The 22,696-nt window shown below is 46.3% G+C and overlaps 1 protein-coding gene across 5 annotated transcripts in view; it reads left to right on the top strand.

The window, feature by feature from the left end:
* The window catches only part of NADK (NAD kinase), a 72,212-nt gene that overhangs the window by 44,603 nt on the left and 4,913 nt on the right, over positions 1–22,696 (top strand). For 4 of the 5 annotated variants that reach the window (XM_084821839.1, XM_084821840.1, XM_084821838.1 and 1 more), the window contains exons 4-12: positions 2,981–3,110; positions 6,367–6,475; positions 6,879–6,964; positions 7,757–7,859; positions 11,651–11,805; positions 12,321–12,420; positions 13,860–14,017; positions 15,379–15,461; positions 16,235–16,747. In XM_084821839.1, coding sequence (XP_084677965.1) covers positions 2,981–3,110; positions 6,367–6,475; positions 6,879–6,964; positions 7,757–7,859; positions 11,651–11,805; positions 12,321–12,420; positions 13,860–14,017; positions 15,379–15,461; positions 16,235–16,385 — 1,075 coding nt within the window. In that variant the 3' untranslated portion in view covers positions 16,386–16,747. Of the gene's footprint in view, positions 1–2,980; positions 3,111–6,366; positions 6,476–6,878; positions 6,965–7,756; positions 7,860–11,650; positions 11,806–12,320; positions 12,421–13,859; positions 14,018–15,378; positions 15,462–16,234; positions 16,748–22,696 lie in introns of those variants that run through there. The other variant, XM_084821841.1, reaches the window with a different exon arrangement.

Raw genomic sequence — 22,696 nt, 5'->3', positions numbered from 1 at the left:
GAAACAGGCTATCTGATTTGCGGGTGCAATGTTTTGTCTAAGGTAGCGGTTTGGCTTTTTAAAAGATTGTTTCGAAGCCTTTTCTGGTGTTGAGTGTGCTGTGTACCTTACTTGTGAAGAACACGATGAAGATTTTTCAACACATTAGTGATCGCCCATTCAGCAGTGCTGCTTGGAAGTGGTGAGTAGTGTGTGCAGAAACAAAGAGAGTTCATGTACCATGTATGTTGCAAGTAAACTTTTTTGTTAGTTTAGATATGGTTTTGGATATGGATTTGGATCACGGAATGACCTGTGGTTCTAAAATCTGACCCAAAGGCTGGGCAGATTGTGTTGAAATCCTACATACCTGTCCTGGTTCCAGGTATGAGGAAGGGGTGGTTTCTCTTCTGAAACCCCCTTTATTGCAAAAATACAAGTCCCTTGCTGGGCAAACAAGACTCTGAAATGGCAGAGTCCTGTCAGAGTGGCATTTTTTCTTTCAAAGTGCTTTTTCCCCCAGCAATTATAAATGAATCCCCAAAGGATTCCAGTGAGTTTCTCCTTAATTCCCCCCCTTAATGTATGCATTTTGCACTAGGATTAAATTTATTTTAAAACCTCTTCCTCTGGATTTCCCCTTTCACCTGTGCTGTTGATTCTCTAGCATTCTGCATGGAAGTATTCAGTAGTGCATATTATAGGAGCATAAAAAGACAAAATCAAGCTTGCTTTTTCTGCCCTAAGGCCATCCTGTCAGTTTCTTGGAGCGATGGGTGGTGGTGGTAAAGAATTTGTCCTGAGTCTTCCCACATCCAACACTTACTGGCTTTTTAGCTTTTGCAGAGCTAAAGTGGTGCTTCAGCTCAGTCCGCTACTTGTTTGCATTGCCAGAGGTGGGCGTAGAATTGGACATTTGACCCATGAAATATTGGTCAAATCATGGTCAAGTATTTTTAAAGCTTTAACTTGATTAGAACGACAAATATAATACTTTATCATCATTGACAGGGTTTGATACTTACGCTGCATTACGAAATCAAATTTCTTAACTGTTTTTAAAAAGTGGCAATGCATTTACTGTAAATGTTTACCACCACACAGTAAGGTTTCTAGAAATATTGATGATTTGCTAAGAAGTTTTTCTCTGTGGCTCGTGTTCCGGAACCACCGGTATTTTTATTTTTTTAAAAAAAGGAAATGAAAACAGAAATAAAGCAAAGCAACCACAACTATTAAAACCAAAGAGTCAATGACCTGCTTCACGTGCAGAGGAACAGAATAGCATTGATACATGGGCCAGTTTGAGGACACTTAGATGGCTCAGCTGAACTGAGTTTCTAAACTGTTTTTTTTTATTGTGTTTGTGAAAGAGCACCTGTTCAGATCCAGCTCATCAACCAAACCAGTCAGCGGTTGCCCAGGGCAAGTAATCCGTTCTTCTGAAGCCATAGCTGTACTGCTTAGGCTGTCCAGTGACACACTGCTGAGCGGGCAGGCAGTTGTGAGTGGCAAATCCTTTTGTTCGTATCTGGAAGATTACAAACAAATATATGACCTCTATATGGCCGTGGCAAGACTGTGCCTGCATCGTCCCAATTACCTGTAGAGCAGGAGTGACGTCATAAGGAGCCGTCCTTGTGAGCGTCGTCCATGCGCGTCTGGAAGACGTTGTCCCTGTTCTCACAGGGGTTCTGGGCTGCCGCTTGAGACACCGCTCTAGAAGTGGCGTTCCCCTCCTCTTGTGCAGAAGGATCCACACCCATCTCCCCCCAAAGGGCCCAGCTGCTCTTAGTCTTCCGGGGTGGGCTGCGCGTCTATGTTACTTGTCTCTGGGAGCTCCAGCTCTTCCCCTGAAGAGGATTCCTCCAGTGTGGGCATGACAAAGGGAGGGTTCAGTCCCCCTGCCTTCCTGCTCATGCGATACTGTAAAATCCCTACCACGATCTCTCAGCTTTAGGGAGAAATGGCCTGCTTTCTGATGACTCAGCAGCAGATCCAATTCTGCACCAGAAATCTGGTGGTGCCCCATCTAGTTAGAACCTAAACTCTGTTCCCAAGAGCCCTGGGTTCCCTCTGAAGCTTTCACGGATTCTGTGCTGGCAAGGTCAGTATGGGCAGATTTGCTTCACTAAAAGATGGCTTGTCCACTGTTGCTGATCTTCTCCTGTAATGCACAGCCAAAGAAGAGCTTGTGGGGAACTTCGAGGTCAGGCCAGCACCCTGCATGAACTGAGAGGGCAGCCTAGGATCCTTTGCATTGCCAAGGGGTTGCAGAGCAGATATGCAAGCAGGGGTTGTTCAGGAATGTGCAAAGGGCTTCCTGAGGACAGGATTTTTTTTTTTTAAAAGCCATGGTTCCTAAGCAAATAATCTTTGAACTGCAGCCTTCATGTTAGTATCAAAGTAATCTTAGCGAGATGCTTTCTGAATTGTTCTGTTTTGGTATGCCAGAAGAAGAGGAAATCTAAAACAGATTTTAACACTACAAACTTCCTACATTGCAGCAAAATGGGGAGTGGAAGGGAAAACAAAGAAACACATCGTAGTCTTCATTGCACAATTTTGGAATGTTGAAATGCCAATATAAGTTCATCAGTCCAGAGAATTTCATTGGTTATACCTCTGGCTCTTGAGCAGAATCAAATTTATAAAAGCCTTTCCTGGAATATACCAGTTTGGGCTGCCAGTGAGGAATTCCATGTTTACATTTTTTTTTTCCTGGGAAATCAATTCCCTGCTCAGCACATCAAGACAATGGCTACACTGAACATTTTCTCCCCATTGTGCTAGTTTTGCACGGTCAAGGAGTTGTTTTTTTACGTGATGGGTGGTAGTAATTTAAACGTATGTGACCTGCAGCTAAATCGGTGCACTACAGCAAAACCTTGACCCCTTTATCTGAGAAATGTGTAAAAACTGGCCCACAATGCTCTCCTGAGGTGTGTTAACTTGTCAGTCTCAAAAATTGCAACCTGTTCTCCTGGCTCTGTGTTTGCAGGCACATTCAGGACCCAGCAAGCCAGCGGTTGACATGGAACAAACCTCCAAAGAGTGTCCTTGTTATCAAAAAAATCCGGGATGCCAGCCTCCTGCAGCCCTTCAAAGACCTCTGCATCTATCTCACAGAGGTAAGCTGAATGTCTCTGCCTTGAGAACCTAGTGCCAGGACTTCCCTAAGAATCTTAGTTTTTTCTTTAAAGAAAAAAGAAAAGCGTCTTGCTCTTATGGTTGCAAAGATGTAACTGGAAGCTCATGGACAATGCTGAAGAAAGCTTCTTCAGTGGCAGGGCTTCCAAGGTCTTGTGAGTTCCTTGCCTCTTCCTATGATAGTAAAAGCAGAAGAAACTATGCAAAGAAGAGATATCGTACGTATTTATTTAACTTGCATAGTTTATACAGAATACAGGACTCAGATTGTTGTAGAACATGTTTTTCAAATGGGTGCCAAATTGTAACTTTTATTTGCATAGAGTATGCCCAGCCTAGCTTTCTTCCCTTGCTGCCCCATTGAAGCCTAAACGGGCAGCATCTTGGGAAGGCATTTTGTTTGTTTGTTTGTTTGTTTGTTCAATGACATGGTTCTCTGGGCAGTTCACAAGCATAAAAGTAACAAAATACAATATTAAAATACAACATCCTAAAACAAGAAATTGCAGCATAAAAATTTTCAGCAGAGAGAAATGAAACTGGTTTCACAGCATGACGAAAAACCACACTGAACATAAAACAATAGATTAACATTCAAGATGTTAAAGTCACGGATTTTAGAAGGGATGGAACAATTTTTTAAAACGTCTTCATCTGGCACTGAAAGGACCGCTGGGAAGGCACCAGGTGAGCCTCTCTAGGGTGAGCATTCCATAACTGAGGTGCCACCACTGAGAAGGCTTTCTCCCGGGTAGCCGCCTGCCTCACTTCACTGGGGGAAGGCACACCCTGCAAGGAGATCTCAAGGTTCAGGAATATGCGGGAAAGTGTGATCCTTCAGGTACTCTGACCTCAGTCTGTTTAGGCCAGGGACGGGAACTTGAGGCCCTTCAGATGTGGGTGAACTGCGACTCCATCATCCCTCACCATTGGCCAGGCTGGCTGGGGCTGATGGGAATCGGAGTCAAGGAACATCTGGAGGGCCACAGGCTCCCAAGCCCTGGTTTCGGGCTTTGAAGGTCAAAACCAGTGCTTTGAATTGCAAAACATTTTCTTTGCACGTACCAGGTTTCGCTTTTCTTTGTTAGAACAGCCTGTTCTGCTCCCCAGCCTGTCTCTCATACACGTGGCGGGTCTACATCACAAGTGGGTTTGTCCTAGGGATTCCTGGGAAATCTTGCTCCCAGCAAAAGAAGGAAAGAAGCAGGGAAAAGGGGAGACATACAGACACCTCTGTTTTTTGGTTGTTTAAAACCAAGGTGGAGGGAAACCACCATATTGGGTTGGTTTGCATGACATGACAGTCGTGTCATGTGAACAGTGGTCTGCTGTAGTTATTTAACCCACAGTGGACTGTCATGCCATGCAAATCATGGTCTGTTCTAGGGTTATGCGTGGGTCATTTAACCCAGGGTGGGCTGTTGTGTTGTACGAACTGTGGTCTGTTCTAGGGTTATATGAGGGTTCTTTAACCCTCTCATATTTCACATTTGCTAGCTTCACATGACGTGACAAAGCCTGAGTGGGGACTGGATATGCAAAATGGCAGCCACACGCACTTCAGCCTCACTGTGGGTTAAATAACCCGCACATAACCTTAGATAACTTCATGTGACACAACAGCCCATCTTGGGTTAAATAGCCCACGGTGAGGCTGCAGTGTGTGTGGGGCACATGCAGGCACTATTTTGCCTATCCATTTCGCGCTCGGGTTGTCGTGTCATGTGAACCCAGCAAGCATGGGCTATGTGAGGATTAAACTGTAGAACAGACCATGGGTTATGCAAGGGTTGCTTAACCCTCCCATAACCCATGCTTGCCAGGTTCACACAACTTTGGATATGCGCAGCGGCACCTGCAGCTGCCGCAGCTCGTCATGGGTTAAATAACCCACGATGAGCCCTGCTGTGTCATCCGAACCAGGTCATTGTGTTTTGCACATGTGGATTCTTTTAAGTAGTAACAAACCAATGACCAAGTAAAAGAATTAGTGCCATTTATTCCCTACTTTTCTAGCCTAGGAAGCATTTGTAGGAAAATGTAAAACAATTTCTTAAATTAATTCCAAGCTGCCTTGAGTGCCATTTTTCTTTGCAGAAAGTCAGGGTACAAATCAAATCACTCATTAAAAATAAAATCTGTCAAGGCTCAACTACATATCCTGTCAAGATGAGTTTGGGGTGGTCATCAGGAGCCCTTAGCTATCACAGTAGAACTGATCCACACTGGAAATTAATGTTAGGTGCCTGTGTGGGTGTACGCGTAATCAATAGACATGTGTGCAAATGCGATAGAGTTATGAGCTGCTAAATGCCAAATCACTTTTTTTCTAAACGAGAGGGCCTGGCTTTGAGATGGCATGGACGGCAAGCTTCGGTTCTACTTTGGAAAGCACGGTGCTGTCAAAACACTGCATATTGTACTTTGCTTACTATATGTAGCCATCACCTTTAAGTCAGTACGACAGGACAGGTGTTTTCAGAGTGTGTGAATGAATGAATACACCACACAGTAGGCAGAGAAGATCCTTGAGCAATGTATAATAATGGGAGTGGTGAAGAAGAGAGTGAGAATTCGAGGTATGCAAATACGTAAGTGTCCTTGTTTTCATCTGGCAAATGTGGAAGAGCTAAGAGATCCTTCCACCCTAAAGGTTAAGTGCCCTTTGACAAATTCTCATATGGGGGTGGGCAGGTGACTTCACTTCTCTGTTTCCCATTCTCCAGATACTGCTTCCAAGGCCAGAAAGATTCTGACCTCCTAGTGGAAATAATACTTGTGTTAAGCACCGGCCCAGTAGCCATAGGCAACAAGGAAAGCCATCCCATGTGTGAGTGGGCTGGATGAGACAGGATGGGGTGCTCTATTCGCCCTCTTTTGTCCCCAGCAGTGGGTTGCTGCAAGAGAGACGTAGCTCTGCCAGGCCTCAGCAGGCTAGTAAACATTTTTTGCAGGCTAGTAGCTTTCGTGGGCTTATTTTTAAGGCTAATTTATAATAGTTGCCAAGGCCTTACAGGGCATCTGGGGCATGGATTGGTATGAGATTGTCGGTTTGATGCAGATGGGTTGCAGAACCACCATGTGGTTCTGAAGGATCCCCTCAAGATCCTCGTTGCCTTATGAAACGGCAATATGGCCACAGTATTACAGGAGATCTTCATGGAGACTGTGGTCATCAGGCCTGTTTCCATTGCGTTACGGTACTTCACAATATTTCGGTGTCTTCTTCCCCTTCAGGTGAACAACATGATTGTTTATGTAGAGAAAAAGGTTCTGGAAGACCCAGCCATCATGAACGATGATAGTTTTGGATCAGTGAAGAAGAAATTTTGCACTTTCAGTGAAGGTAGGTACCATGTCCATATCTAAATCTTAAATCTTTCTGCTTTAAGAGGTGTGCTGCTGGTCAGACCTAAGAGGAAGACCTGTCGTATGCCTTGGAAGGCTGTCCTCCTGCAATCTAAATGTGTAGTTACAGGCTGCAGTGGCTCAGTGGTGGGTCAAAGGCATTCAGTACGTGTATGGAAGTACTCTTCTTTTTTAAATATCCTGTTCTGTCATACTACTTTAAGAAAAGTATGGCCCCAAATGGTAAGGTTGGTGCTAAACGGGCATGGTTCAAGGAAAGGATCGAGCGGAAAGACCCTGTGATGGATCTTTTTTTCTGTTTACACCACTGCCTGTTAAACTGATAGAATTGGAATTTAAAATAACCTCCTGTTTGTTTGTTTTTTAAATTTCCTCCTTAGACTATGATGATATCTCCAATCAGATAGACTTTATCATCTGCCTGGGAGGAGACGGGACCTTACTTTATGCTTCTTCACTTTTCCCGGTGAGCTTGTAATCAGCACCTTTTCCTTGCCCAGTGTATTTTTGTTGTTAAGTCTGCTCGCCGTCACAGCTTGGAATGCTACTGACATTTGTTTGGGTGTGTGTCCATTTTGCCCCTGTGCCAGCTTTCTTTGTTTTCCACACCAAGATATGCTTGGGTCAGTCTCCGTCCTGTCCCTTTCCAAATGCTTGGGGTGGATAATGGTGATTTAAATATAAAGTGTTGGGAGTGTGTGTGTGCGTGCATGTGTGTGAGTGAGTGAGTGATTAAAAAATACTCAGTTAAATTAAAAACAACAACATTTAAGGTGCTGCTAGCTGGGGAATGCTTGTATTGTAGGACTTTTTTTCTTCTAAACTTGCATAGGATTGCACCTTTATTCTTCTTAACGTATGGGGAAAAGCCCCTTCTAAAATTAAATACAAACAGATGCACATAACTCAGGCTTGTCCACAGTCTGCATGCCTTTGGTAAACAGGGGTTGCCTTGACCGTGCAGTGAAACATCACCAAAGTTGGCTGTTATTTTTTCTTTTAGGCCACCAATTCCAGACATAGATATGTGTGAGCAGGCGAGGTGGGATGCTAGAAATGTGTTTGGGCTAGTAACGTTTGTGGGCTGATTTGCAAGCCAGACTAAACGGACATCGTTCGTTCGGCCTGTGAGATTGAGCATAGAATTGGTAAATGGAACACGCCTTGGCCCTGATGCCAATGTGAAGGGCACACATCGACGAGTGTCATTTGCGTGGTGTCTGGGCGCTTTTGAAAGCTGTCCTTTTCTTGCCCGCAGGGTAGCGTGCCTCCGGTTATGGCTTTCCATTTGGGGTCGCTGGGATTTCTTACCCCGTTCAATTTTGAGAACTTTCAAGCCCAAGTCACTCAGGTTATAGAAGGTAAGCATTTATGCCAAACCATTTGATGATACGAGCAAAGGGCTGGATGCGCCTGATGTCATTTGGTCTCAGAAGCAGCCCTGGTTGGTCCTTGGATGGGAGACCGCCTGGGAATCAGGCTTCCTGCATGGAGCAGAGGATTGGACTCGATGGTCTTGTAGGCCCCTTCCAACCCTATGATTCTATGACACCTCCCACAAAGGGAACGTAATGCTGGCGTTTGATTAGCAGGGCAGAAGCAAGCTATTCTACTTGGTCCTCCACCTTTTGCCCGAGCTCTCTCTGGCCCCAGCCTAATACCCTAATCCACCCTATCCCAACCAGGTGCTACCCAGATGTGTTGGATTTTGCTACACAGATGTGTTGGATTTTTAAACTCCCATCCATTCCCAGCCAGCCTGGAGGGCACCCAGTTGGGGAAGGCTGCTCTAGCTACTACACCACAGAAGGTCTTGATTTCATTTAATTATGCATGCCATAGTCTACATCCTGTCTTTCTGTGTGCAGGACACTCATGGGAGCTTTTACTGGCAATGCCATCAAACCTAAACAGGCAGTATGAAATAACATCCATAAACAAATGGCAGCCAATGAAAACCTCTTCGGAGGCTTGTCTAACTTCTAAAAAGCTTGCCAGCATAATATAGTCCAGGGGTCTCCAGCACAGCACCCATGGGCACCATAGCGCCCCCAGTGGTGTCCACGAAGCTCTCCCTTCCCTGCCCTCTTCACAAAAATGGTTTGAAGAAAAGCCTTGGAAGATGTTAGATCAGTCTCCTTTCTTTCCCTTTCTCGCCTCTAGCCTTGCTCTTTCTCTCCCCTCTACCCCTTTGCCTTGCTGTTTCCCCCCGCCTCCCAGCCTCTAGCTTTGCTGTTCCCCCACCTCTTTAGCTTACTGTTTTCTCCTCCTAACTTCTAGCCGTGCTCTTTCTCTCCCCTCTACCCCTTTTCCTTGCTCTTTCCCCCTGCCTCCCAGCCTCTAGCCTTGCTGTTCCCCCCGCCTCTTTAGCTTACTGTTTCCCCCTCCTAACTTCTAGCCTTGCTCTTTCTCTCCCCTCTACCCCTTTTCCTTGCTGTTTCCCCCCGCCTCTTTAGCTTACTGTTCCCCCCAACTTCTAGCCTTGCTCTTTCTCTCCCCTCTACCCCTTTGCCTTGCTATTTCCCCCCTGCCTCCCAGCCTCTAGCTTTGCTGTTCCACCACCTCTTTAGCTTACTGTTTTCTCCTCCTAACTTCTAGCCTTGCTCTTTCTCTCCCTCTACCCCTTTTCCTTGCTATTTCCCCCCGCCTCCCAGCCTCTAGCTTTGCTGTTCCCCCACCTCTTTAGCTTACTGTTTTCTCCTCCTAACTTCTAGCCTTGCTCTTTCTCTCCCCTCTACCCCTTTTCCTTGCTATTTCCCCCTGCCTCCCAGCCTCTAGCCTTGCTGTTCCCCCCGCCTCTTTAGCTTACTGTTTCCCCCTCCTAACTTCTAGCCTTGCTCTTTCTCTCCCCTCTACCCCTTTTCCTTGCTATTTCCCCCCTGCCTCCCAGCCTCTAGCTTTGCTGTTCCCCCACCTCTTTAGCTTACTGTTTTCTCCTCCTAACTTCTAGCCGTGCTCTTTCTCTCCCCTCTACCCCTTTTCCTTGCTCTTTCCCCCTGCCTCCCAGCCTCTAGCCTTGCTGTTCCCCCCGCCTCTTTAGCTTACTGTTTCCCCCTCTAACTTCTAGCCTTGCTCTTTCTCTCCCCTCTACCCCTTTTCCTTGCTGTTTCCCCCCGCCTCTTTAGCTTACTGTTCCCCCCCAACTTCTAGCCTTGCTCTTTCTCTCCCCTCTACCCCTTTGCCTTGCTATTTCCCCCCTGCCTCCCAGCCTCTAGCTTTGCTGTTCCCCCACCTCTTTAGCTTACTGTTTTCTCCTCCTAACTTCTAGCCGTGCTCTTTCTCTCCCCTCTACCCCTTTTCCTTGCTATTTCCCCCTGCCTCCCAGCCTTTAGCCTTGCTGTTCCCCCTGCCTCTTAGCTTACTGTTTTCCCCTCCTAACTTCTAGCCTTGCTCTTTCTCTCCCCTCTACCCCTTTGCCTTGCTGTTTCCCCCCGGCCTCCCAGCCTCTAGCTTTGCTGTTCCCCCACCTCTTTAGCTTACTGTTTCCCCCTCCTAACTTCTAGCCTTGCTCTTTCTCTCCCCTCTACCCCTTTTCCTTGCTGTTTCCCCCCACCTCCCAGCCTCTAGCCTTGCTGTTCCCCCTGCCTCTTTAGCTTACTGTTTTCCCCTCCTAACTTCTAGCCTTGCTCTTTCTCTCCCCTCTACCCCTTTTCCTTGCTATTTCCCCCCTGCCTCCCAGCCTCTAGTCTTGCTGTTTCCCCTGCCTCTTTAGCTTACTGTTTCCCCCTCCTAACTTCTAGCCTTGCTCTCTCTCTCCCCTCTACCCCTTTTCCTTGCTATTTCCCCCCCACCTCCCAGCCTCTAGCCTTGCTGTTCCCCCTGCCTCTTTAGCTTACTGTTTCCCCCTCCTAACTTCTAGCCTTGCTCTTCCTTTTCCCTCTATCCCATTGCCTTGCTATTCCCGCCTCCCTCCTAGCCTCACTATTTCTCTCCCCGACCCCTCTTTAGCTCACTTTGGACTAGCCAGCCCGCCCCCCCCCGCCCCGTGGCAGCCATTATGTAACTGGCCACATCCTCCATGAGAGCTGCTTTATGCTGGTGCCCCCAGCAGTTTCACCAATTCCTAAATGTGCCCACAGATCCACAATTCTTGGGGACTCCTGATAGAGTCTTTACCACCCACCTAAAAGTAGGCAGTGATGGGGCCAGGCATTGAGGGTTGGCCTTGTTGGGCAGCTGCTGGGGCCCACAGCCCTGGAGGGGGCCCTTCGCTGACCACTGGAGCCTCCTTTTGCTCAGATTAGGGCTGCAGAGCCTCAGACCCGGAAGTCAAATCCTGTCCTCCTGAGCTCCCAGTCTGGGCCTCTGATGGTCACACCTCCTTCCCCTTTCCCCTGACCTCCAGTTGTTTGGTGGTTTCCCGGCATTTGTGCCATTTTTAAAAGGTTGAAATGTCTGTCTTAAGGTGTAGTTCCTGGCAGGAAGAGCTGTAAGCCAAGACAGGCTGGTATTGTCACATTCCCTTGCGCCCCCCCCCCCCCATGCACACACAGAAGAAGAGAGGCTTCAGTCTCACATCTTTAATTCACTATCAACAGGTTCATTACAGATGCAAATCCCCAAGGATTCTCAGGCTACAAAGGAATAACAGCAGGGAGTCCAAATGGGAACTATGATGTCGCCAGCAGTTTGAACAGGGACTTGCTGGCTAGAATAACTTAGGGAGGGAAACCCCTCCCATCCAGTGATGCTCCCCTACGCCGACCCTCACGCATCGCCAACCAGGTCGACCGTCTGAGCTCCACCTCTTAACTTTTCCCACTTCGCTCTGCGCCGCAGTCTAGCATCCCTCAGGTCACGCCCCGCCCTCCTCCTCCTCCTGGATTCTCACGGAGGCGGGGGTCTTCAGGCTCAGCCATCTGGGCGCTAGCATCCTGAGAAGCACGCCTGTCCATATCTGAACTGGCTGGGGAAGATGCCTCCCCCGGTTCTGGCTGTTCCCCTTCTGAATCTGAACTGCTAACTATCTCCATACGCTCAGAATCAATCCTGACAGGTATTTTGGCTGTGCCCCCAGTGCCCCATCCCATTTTGCGGCCCCCCCGAAGGTCTCTCCAAAACTGAATATGGGCTTTGGGCTAGAAGAGGTTCGACACCCCTGACTTCAGATGGCACCATTTAATTTTTTTTTTTTTTTAATTCCACCTTGTAGGCAACGCAGCGCTTGTTCTCCGAAGCAGGCTTAAAGTGAAAGTTGTCAAGGAGAACAGGGAGAAGAAAATGATGCTTCAGAATGGGATTGAAGAAAACGGAGTGATGTCTCCTAGTCTGGAGAAAGAAATGTTCAAGCAAGCCATTCAATATCAGGTTGGTGGGTGGAGTGGCTCAAGCTTGGCTTTTCTTCCTCTTTTATACTGCATGTTGATAAGGACGGGGTGGAAGGAGGGAGCAGAAGAATCTGTTTCCTTCCTAAAATGACATTCAGTCTGAACTGCCTTCGTTATTTATCGGAATGAGTTTGTATGGAGGCTTTTTTCCTTCCTGTATTTTTCCTGTGATAGAGAGATGATAGATAGATAGATAGATAGATAGATAGATAGATAGATATACTATATGATATAAAGAACAATATAATATAGAGAGGGAGGGGGAGAAAGAGAAATTAATGTACTTGTAAAAATGAAAGGAGAAGTGATGAAAGATGTAAAACATCTTCGACTGTTTTTCCCCATGTGCTGAACGTGGCTTACACGTGATAAAACATCCAATTATATGAAATGACGAATTTTCAAAACTACCCTGACCAGAGTTCTAGGTGACTGCATCAAATATTTGACTCCTTACATAAACGTTGAATTCCAAAACGTGTTTCCTGTTGATAGGTCCTGAATGAAGTTGTAGTGGATCGAGGGCCTTCATCATACCTTTCCAACGTGGATGTCTTTCTAGATGGGCATCTTATAACCACAGTGCAGGGAGATGGTAAGTCAATTCTCTGTATGCCAGAAAACAGAGGGCCGTCTGCTTGACGTAAAAAACACACATCAAACAACTTAGGAAATGCAAAGGGGAGATTGAATGTGGGCGTTTTGAAGTGTTTTGGTCGTTTTATATGATGGTAATAACTTGATTATTTATTTACAATATTTGTATACCACTCCACGCCCAAAGATTTTGGAGTGGCGAACAGCAGATAGGTTAAAAGAATAAAAACACTGTGTTAAAATAATTACTTCAAAAAAAGAAACAGAAACAGAGTTTTGATCAAACCACGGACAGTCACTCAAGGAAAGCTTCCTGAAATAACAATGTTTTCAGGAGGCATCGGAAGCAACACAGCGTTGGTGCCTGCCTGACCTCCAAGGGCAGGGAATTCCATAGGAAGGGGGCCACCACACTGAAGGCTGCTCTCCGGGTGGACTCTAGTGGGGCCGTAGGCCCATGTGGAACTGCCACGAGCATGCCCTCTGATGACCTCAGTGCCCGGGGGCATGCTGGTGGTGGCTGGTCTGATGACCTCAGTGCCCGGGGGCATGCTGGTGGTGGCTGGTCTGATGACCTCAGTGCCCGGGGGCATGCTGGTGGTGGCTGGTCTGATGACCTCAGTAATAACGATGCTGATTATCGTCTTTAGCATTCTTGAGCATTTATTGGAAGCTGCCCTATAGCGAGGCCGATGGCCCATCTAGTTCAGCATTGTTCCGATTGGTCGGCTTTCAGGCAGAGGTGTTTCCTAGCCCTACATAGATAGACATGCTGGGGACTGAACCTGGCATCCCTGGATAGCAAAGCAGGTTCTCTGCCCTTCCCCCCAGTGGTCCTTCAGAGCAGTTGACATACAGTAACAACAACCCTGCAAGGTAGGTCAGTATTTTATCCCCATATTATATGTAGAGTGGGAAACTGACTTACCTAAGGCCACTTAGTGATAGAGGTGAGATTCAAACCAGAAACTTCATGTTTCACTGGCTCTTTTGTGTTCTCCTTGTTTTATCCAGCTCTCTGGGGGCTTTGCTTGACATTAAACCTCCGTGATTGTTTGACATTAAACCTGTGACATTAAACCTCCGTGATTGTTTGTGCACGTAAGATGAGCTGCTGACCCACCAGGCGGCCTTGGGCGAATCTCACCCTCTCTTAGCCTTGGTGCCATGTCTGTATAATAGGAAGAGCAGTAACTCTGCCTTGCCAGCGTTCATTAGAAGGCAGGCCGGTGCAAGATGTGAGCTGGCAAGCCAAACTCAACCCTCTAGCCATGCCCTATACGCACCAGTATTTGCAATCCTGGGCCAGCAGGAAAAAACCGCAAGCGTCTGCACAGCCCTTGGGTTGCAAGTCCTGTTATGCGGACTGTTGTCTGCCCTGAGCGTAAAGAACAGGAGAGGCTGTAAATGTAAATTGCGCTTCCTCCCCTCCCTCAGGTGTCATTGTCTCCACTCCGACCGGCAGCACGGCGTACGCAGCTGCGGCGGGCGCATCGATGATCCATCCAAACGTCCCTGCCATCATGATCACCCCTATTTGCCCTCACTCATTGTCGTTCCGGCCCATCGTGGTTCCTGCTGGAGTGGAACTGAAGGTGTGTCCTTAATTACTTTCCTTTAAAATAGAATTTAAGAACCAACATACACAGACCTAAGCTGTTTGTTATGTAACTAAAACATAGCACTGGCATAAAAGCCGGAGTTATTTCCCTTCATAAGCAGGAAGATTGCGGAATTCTTAAGTAATGCCCCCAAATATGTTGACATTCTGGAGAGATCAAATTCCAGTGAAGCAATTCATGGCTTAGATGGAAAGACTGCAGCTGTTGGCTCTAGGCAGCCACTTCCTCCACGCTTCTCAAGGTTGGCAGTTGAAGGGCCACGCAATGCCCAGGTTTCTGATTCTTGATTCAGAGCCCCTTATTTTGTCTTGTTTAATAACCTGCCCAAGACATGTAGGGAGCTCCTTATTACATTTCTATACCACCCAATAGCCAAAGCACACTGGGTAGTTCACAAAATAAAGCTTAAAATCATACAGTATCTAAAAAGTAATGCTTAAAAAAGCCTTAACAAACTTTAAAGCAACAGTAAGAAGCAGCAGCAGGGACAAAATCTAAAAAGCATTAACATCATCTTAAAAAAACCTGAGCGATTAAAAAGCCTGGGAGAATAAAAAGGTCTTCACCTGGTGCCCCAAAAGGCCAGAATGTAGGCGCCAGGCAAGCCTCTCTGGAGGGGGCATTCCACAGACGGAGTGCCGCCACTGAAAAGGCCCTGTCACCTGCCTTGGCTCATTTGGTGGGGGCAGGTTGAAGATGATCATAGGGGTTCGGGCAGGTTACAGTGGGAGCTGTTGATCCTTCAGGGAGCCTGCCCCCTATCATCTTCGTATCCCTGTCATCTTTATATTTTGCATCGCTACCTCACTCTTAAAACAAAATGCGGCAGTCCATCATGCAATCGGGCATAAACTCATGTTTCTCTTTCCTCCTATGGTTGAAGATAAGTGTGTCAGCAAACATCTAAACAATGATAAATGACCCAACTGTGTACACTCCCAGCTTGCATGCCACTGAGATGTGAACGGTAAACTTTTGAGTTACGTGATCATGGCTACGCTTTGGCAGTTTTGCTAGAGCGTTGTATATCCATTGCAAACTCTGTAGCGAGGGAAACGCCTAAGAATGTAAGAGGCCTGCTGGATCAGACCGTAGGCCCACCTAGCCCAGCATTTTGTTCCTACAGTGACCACCCGATACTTCTGGGAAGCTCTCAGGCAGGACATCACTGCAGTGGCACCCTCCTGCCCGTGTTCCCCAGAAACTGGTATTGCCTCTAATACTGGCGGTATTAGAGGGTGGTAGCCATTCTACCTCTACCTTTCAGAGGTGCCTTCCTGTTGTAAGCTAAAGCTTTGAGGTCTTGGAACTCCTGTGCTTTTCTCCCTCTTCAGATCATGCTGTCTCCTGATGCCAGGAACACAGCGTGGGTTTCATTCGACGGACGGAAGAGGCAGGAAGTCTTCCATGGGGACAGGTGAGATTATTCTTCTGACTGAGTTGCTGTGGCATTCCGGAGAGCATTCAGTGCTCTCCGCTGACACTCAGTAGCTGTGAAGGAGCAGTAACGTCCGATTCAGCAAACCTCCACCTCATCTAAAACAAGCTGGTTCCCAACGTTCTCCACAATCCATCACACTGTAGTGCAACTAAGGAACAGATCCCAGAATTGGCTGAAGTGTTTATGAGCAGGCTGTGTTCTTAGTAGCGGGGAAGGGCAAGGGCTGTGTGGAAAAACTCCCGCCACCACGCACACCCTGCCCCCACATCTCATCTGTTTCTGGCCATTGCCATCATAACGGGAAGCAGAGCAAAAGCCAGAATGCAGCCAGCTCCGTTGCCTGCAGAACAGGAGTGGTGAGTTGGGTTGTAGGAAAGAAGTGTAACTCTCCGTTCCTCTGCTGCTACCCATCAATACTTGATGGGCCTTTAAGCATCCATCTTAGCATTCTGTCACCCTCTAGCTCTGCTTCTCCACTGTGGCGCCCTCCAGATATGTTGGACTACAACTCCCATCATCTCCAGCCAGCATGTAAGGCTGGCCAGTGTTACTCCCAGATGACAGATTTTGTGTGTGTATACGCTGAGGCCGGGACCATAGTACAAAGCCCCACCCAGTAATTTAATGGGAATGGTGAGATCACACCCCAGCCATCTAACAGCTCCCCACACTTCATTAGCTTTCAGGGCCAACTCTCCTCCTTGGTTGGATCTGTACTAATTGAAGACGGATTCTTCTGTTTCTTGCAGTATCAGCATCACTACCTCTTGTTACCCTCTCCCTTCGATCTGTTTCCAAGACCCTGTGAGCGATTGGTTCGAAAGCCTGGCTGAGTGTTTGCATTGGAACGTTCGGAAGAAGCAAAATAACTTTGCTGTTGATGAGGAAGAAGAGTTTTGAGTGCTGGTGCTAGCAGAAGCTCACGGGAGGAGCTAACAAGTGGCGTTGCCCCTTTGTACAAATGTACTTTAAGCCTGTAGCTACTGGGAGTAGACCAATATATATAATATATATAATTTTTTTAAAGATAGCAATGTACCTCATATCAGTCTGTTCTGCTGATGACCAGATATCATGTTATTTTTCTGTCTGTGGGGAGAGCTTGAGATGAGAGTAACAAGCAGAGGTGCTTTTTTGTCAGGCAAACGGAAATGTTTTGTTTGTAAACGTATGACACGTTTTCTGAACAACGTGTTTTCTAATAAGAGGTTTTTGCAGAAGCCTTATTAAAACAAATGACATTTCCTTGCACTTGTTCCCAATATTGGCCAATCCACCCATTTTCTTACCGCTGCAATTTCTATGGATCAGGCAAACATTAGTTCAAGCAGCACTTGTCAGATCTGCAGTTCTGTGCACTTACAACAGGGCATCCCATAGGCAAAGCAAGGAGGATCAATAGTACATCTCCTGCTTATGACTTATTTTTCCGTCTTCGACTTAAAAGAAATGTGTTTTGATGGCTGCTTGGATTTATTTTTATTTTTTTCACTGTCAGTCTGAGTGTCTTCCTGCTGTCATCACTGACATATTTTTGTGCTAACTTCATTACATCGCCTTGATGAAAATCAAAACAAGCAGGTCTTCTAAAACATTTTTGGCATCATGGAGAATTGTCCAGATGAACCTTCTTGGATCCATACTCTGGCGGTAACAGCTGGATTAAGGATTGTAATGGCTTCTCCCATTACATCTGAAAGGGGCTGGAGTGCTTTTGAGAGTTGGCTGAATCTGAAGATGCAGCCAGATGTAGTACAGGAGGGAGTTCTGTGAACGTCCTGTTGCCTAAATGCTGCTTGGACGGATGAGGGAGATGTGCAAAAGCACTCGTGCGGTCTTGTCCCTTGCACTGGAGATGTTTCTAGTGAATTGTACCAAATCCATACAACTATGGGGTGCGTGTGTGTGTGTTGAAATACCACCCTAACATGAAAAACGTATTGGAATTCTTTAAAAAGAAAACTGTTCCATATATATACATACGTACATAAACACACCCACTGATATGCACTGGGATTTCAGCAATTTCCCAATGGCAGCAGTTCTCGCTGTAGCGGTTGGCTCTTTCAAAGACTCCCACAAATTTTGGGTGCTTCTTAAAGTGGCAGTAACGGATGCAGAGCAGACATGGTGGGGCTCAGACGCTCCCTCTTTGACAGCCCTCTTAGCTCCTGCCTGCATGGGCTTCCGCAAGACCTCTCGCAGACCATTTCCAGCTTCTTGAAGTGGCAATAACGGATGCAGAGCAGACATGGTGGGGCTCAGATGCTCCCTCTTTGACAGCCCTCTTAGGTCCTGCCCGCATGGACTTCCGCAAGACCTCTGGCAGACCATTTCCAGCAGGGCCTTCCACTTTCAGATACTTTCTCCTGCTTGCTCCACTGTGCACGGAGGCATCCTGTTACATCAGAACCAGCCGGAGAGGCGAGTTTCATGATGGCTGCTGGTGCATGCTCCTGGTGTCCAAGTTATTGTTCTGAAGCTCAGTTTGCATGTGTGTCCTTAGAGTGAGGATGTTTTTTGGTGTCGTTAAAATGCAGCACAAGAAGCAAGCACATATTAGTGACCCAACTGGCCTTGAGTTGCCCTCCCCTTTGGGAATGCAAACTGGCCTGGTGGTTGTCTTCTAAACGCAACTACAGCTGTTTGGGATGGGGCCGCACAAAATGACTCTTGACTCTAAACTGCCGTGAAGCTGATGGTGCTGAAACACGGGCCATCGTGTGACAAGTGTCCAATCAAGATATTACATGAGTGTCCAATCGGAAGACCAGGAGACATTCCTAGCCTAATTGCTCTGGTGCCTTCAACACACCCTGTTTATTTTATTTGTTTAGATCTTGTCATTTTTTTAAGCTGTCTTATGCATGTACATATTTTTAACTGTACATGGCTTTTACAAAAGAAGATAAAAAGGGAATTGTTGAAAATGCAGAGTCTGTCCAATCACTCTCCTCCCTTGCCACGGGGGGTAAGATTGTGTTCTATTGTGACTCAGGCTGGGGTCTACACTTGCAGTGGAATGAGCTTGTAAAACAGCTTTTAAATGGGCTGTGCCCCTTCAGATGGCTGGCAGGGGCTTCCAGCTTTGAATGCTTCCCCCACATTAAAAAAGAAAAAATCCTGCATATAGGAAACGGACAGGACAGGAGGGAAGTTGGTAACCCATCCTTGCTAAGGTGTTTTTCTATGTGAAAGGAGTGTGATGTTCTTCTGTCTTGGTTTTTTTTCCCTTTATTAAGGGGGAATATTCAAGTGTTGTCTCCTCAGTTCATTCTGAAGTGGGACAGTCCATTCTACCACCTCTTGACTATATCAGTTCATTCTGCTGCATGCGAGTAGACTTTGATGTTTACGTCGACATTATTTGCGGTGTCATCTTCGCCTGCTCCCCGCTCCTTACATGAGCAGCACTTTGCTTCTGCAGAGTTCTTGAGAGCTCAGCTAACCTTTGTCTGTGGCACAGATTTGACGGAAAGGAAGGATGGGAGATGGAGGCAGTCCGCATACACTAAATAAATTAAATGGAGTTCTGTCAGTGTTTCGTGGCTGTCTTAATGTTAGGGGAATAGTGTGTATAATGTCAGTGAACCATGTTCATTGTTAAGTGAATGCTTCTCTTCCTCACCACAACCCTGCTGATATTGCCCTTGTCAGTTTTATTTTGCACAGAGCAAATGTCAGCTCTTGGTAGTAGTGTCAACTGCACTAAAACCTGTGTGTGTGTTAAATGTATTTGTGTAAAAGAGAATCTTGTAAATATTTTGTGTACTAGAATAGGGGTTTGGGTTTATTTGGTCTGAATGAGCAAGAAGTTGTGAGCCCTGCCTTTCCCTTCCCCTTGGGAGGATGTTCAGGTATTTAAATACTTCTTTTCACTTGAATTATATGATAGGATTTTGTGTTATCACTGTCTTTAAAGTGATGGGTTTTCTCGATGGCAAGGGTATTCTGTTTTTGAATAGCATTCTTAATTCCTGAGCTGTAGAGATGGAGCTTTGCTTTAGAACAGCTTTGTAAATGAGCCCACAAAATTACTAGCCTGCAAACAATTGTGCTAGCCTGCTGGGAGCTGTCCGAGGAGGGACAAAGAACTATATTTCTATGCTGGGTGTGGAGAAGGGGACGCCCTTCCTCTAGCAGTCTACCTGGTTTCTATACTGGGCACGGAAGAGAGACAGACTGCTCCATTCCTCCTCTGCCAGCCTGCTCACTCACCTGAATTGTTTTTCTTAAATGCAATAATTAAGAAAAGGGACAGAGTAAAAGCCTTTTGTTTTTGTTAATATGAAGTGGGCAGAAGGATGAACTAGGATAAGCAAAAACTCTTTTGCAGTTGAGGTGACAAGGTCAAGTGAGCTTAATTTTGAAGATTTGGGAGTTTTCTTTTTAGAAAACTGATTGTCCCACCCCAAATGTTCAGCGCCTTTTCTAATAACATTTTTCAGGATATGTAGAAAGTCTGATTTTTTTTTTTTAAGTAGAGTTTTGATATGCCATCTCCCTGAAAGATCTGTAATTACTTCCTCCAATCTAATTCAGCTGAATCATAAAATCTTACCATGCACAGGCGTATGCCATGTTGGATCCTGGTTAAATGGCTTCTTCAGCCCAAAGGCAGCCAGATAGGGGAGCAAGCCAGGCCTATCGAAACGGCTTGTCCAACCATTTACAGCCAGGGCTGTAGACCATTAACATAGCATCCAGAATGTGGTGATGGGATGTAGCCATGTCCCTCATTTCCAGTATGCCATTGCCATAAGGCAGTTCATCCAAGCCTCTTCCATTCCCTATGGTCTAATGCTGGGGACAGCTATCAATCCCCAGTTCTGTGGGGAGGTGAGGATGACAGGCTGGCATGACAGAGTGGAGGTAACTGCCATCTCATTCTGTGGTCAGGCACTGAGCCAGCAGACCTGTTCAATCTTGTGCTGGTATTTAGTCTCTCCCACTTCTTCTTAGCGTAGCAGGTCATTGGAAGGAAACTTATTCCTGGTTTGTGAGCCAATTTCCATTGAGCGTAAGAGTGCCAGAGTAAAGCCCAGAGAAGCCATATTTAAATGTTAACATTAATGATGCGGCTGCCGCTCCTTCAGGTCATCCCCTGCCTCTTGCACGGCACTATTTGAAGCCCTGCTTGGTATATCAGGTAGGGGAAAGAGGGTAAGCCGAAGAATTAGGGAAGGAGCAAGGGTGAGGCGTCGAGGTTAAAGCCAGGTTCTCTCTGTTGCAGCCTGAACTCAACACCAGGCCTTAAAATGAAGCAGCAAATTTGATGTTTTGTACATCGCCTTCGCTTCCTCTAAGATCTGGTACATTCTGCTAAATAGTCCGAGAGGCTTGGATTTGAGCCTGTTTGCTTCACCTGGCGTTAGATGTGCAGCTTCTCCTTCTCTTGGCAGATGAATTAATGGCGGAACTATGAGCCTGCAAATCAGCAGCTCCCAGGAAGTTGCTGTTTGGGAGACTGACTGGAAGGCAGGAAGGCACTCAAATGAGGGCATGATTTGCAGAGCGTCGTCTCATGTGCTGGAAGCATAACACACCAAGCAGTCCTCTAGAAAGAACATGTCACGGGCTTGTTTCTTAAAAGAAGCTGCTCTAGTCCAATGTGACTTGGCTGTGGAGAGGTCTCTCCTAACAATCCAGTAGCTACCATCTTTTGCATGCTTCCTTCTTGCATCCAGCATTCCCCTGCCCAGCCACGACCCTTTCCTAAAGATTGCTGCTCATTCCCAGCATCCTGAACCATGGCAGTGGATGCAGGAGAGAAGGGGCTGGGTGGCGGAAAGCTATTCGGGTAAAGAGTTTGGTGGGTCTGAGGCCCGTTCATTGTGCATCAGAGATCTTGTTGATCAACATTTTTCCCCAATGAGGTAAATCGTCATTTTACTCGAACTTGGCCCTGCCCAGAATTCTGAACTTTATAACGAAAAATGCCTAACGTTTCATATCATGAATGCTTTGAAAACTTGTTAAATATTGCTGAGAGCATATGACTATTTTCCAGATCTTTTCAATAAATCTTTTTCTTTTTCCACAGTTGGTGTTGTGCTGTAGCATGTTTTTTGTGTTGGGGGTGTGTGTGTGTTGGCCATCCAAAGGGCATCGAAACATGGTGACGAGAAGTGTTGGACCTGCAGGCAAAAGGAATGGAGCTTTGCTTGTTGAGCTCAGGGGTATCAGTGCTTGTTAAAAAAAAAGTAGGGGGGAGAATTTAGGACTGGTCCTGCTGGAGAAATGAGCAGTGGTACCTAGTGTGCTCCAGATGTCTTGGAGTACAACTCCCCTCAGCTCCAGGCAACATGGCCAATGGTAAGGGATTATGGGATTTGTAATCTTAAACATCTGCATGGCGTCAACAGGTTGCTCACCACTGCTCTAGTCCAACGCTTCCCAGCAACGGCTAAGCAGTTGCTTCTGAACAACGTTCACCCTCGTCTTTTGTCCCTTAACAACTGGTGTCCAGAGGTGGACGGCCTCTCAATATGCGGAGTCCATTTAGCTATTTATATCATATGAAAGCTGTATTCGTCTTTTATAATAAAGAAAAAAGGAATATATTTGTCAGCCTGACACACACCAAAACCCCTCAGTTGTCACAAGTCAACTCTGAAGAGCAAGAACACTAAGAAACATACAGCAGGGAGACCGTTTTAATCTCCTGGACATGGTGCTGCACATCTTTTGAGTTCCTGTTTGTAGGTCAACTTGAGCACTTGCGTAGAACACAAGGGAGTTGAACAGGAGCTCATAAAGAAATGTGACTGTATTAGTTGGGCTTAACAGAGATTTGGATTTCTGTGTACATTATAAGGGTTCTGCAAACTTCTGCTGTCCTCTTTAAGAAATCTGGAATGTTTCCTTTTGGTCAGCTTTGCAAAGGCTTTACTACTTGGCTTTCACCAGTTCCTCCTCAGGATCTGGCAGAGCAGGGTGCCACTTAATAGCAGATGCCATTTTGTAATAAAAAAGCTTATAAGTTAGTTTCCGCGTGGCATCAAACACACTTTTCTCTTATTTCGTCATCTAGCATTGGAAGCTTGTGACCATCGACATATATTGGGATGTTGATTTTTCAGAAGTCTTCTGAAAGTAAAGTTTACAGGATAGAAAATCTGTTTCCTACAGCTTGAAAACACTTTTCCCTCCGAGTGGGAGCTATGGAGATAACTTTTTAACCATACCTTGAATAAAATGTGGTAGGGCTA

The sequence above is a fragment of the Heloderma suspectum genome, chromosome 15 (genome assembly GCF_057233095.1).
Source record: "Heloderma suspectum isolate Gila_16-S chromosome 15, 16-S_ref, whole genome shotgun sequence".
Taxonomy (NCBI): Eukaryota; Metazoa; Chordata; class Lepidosauria; order Squamata; family Helodermatidae; genus Heloderma; species Heloderma suspectum.
This window is presented reverse-complemented; position numbering and strand designations above follow the sequence as displayed.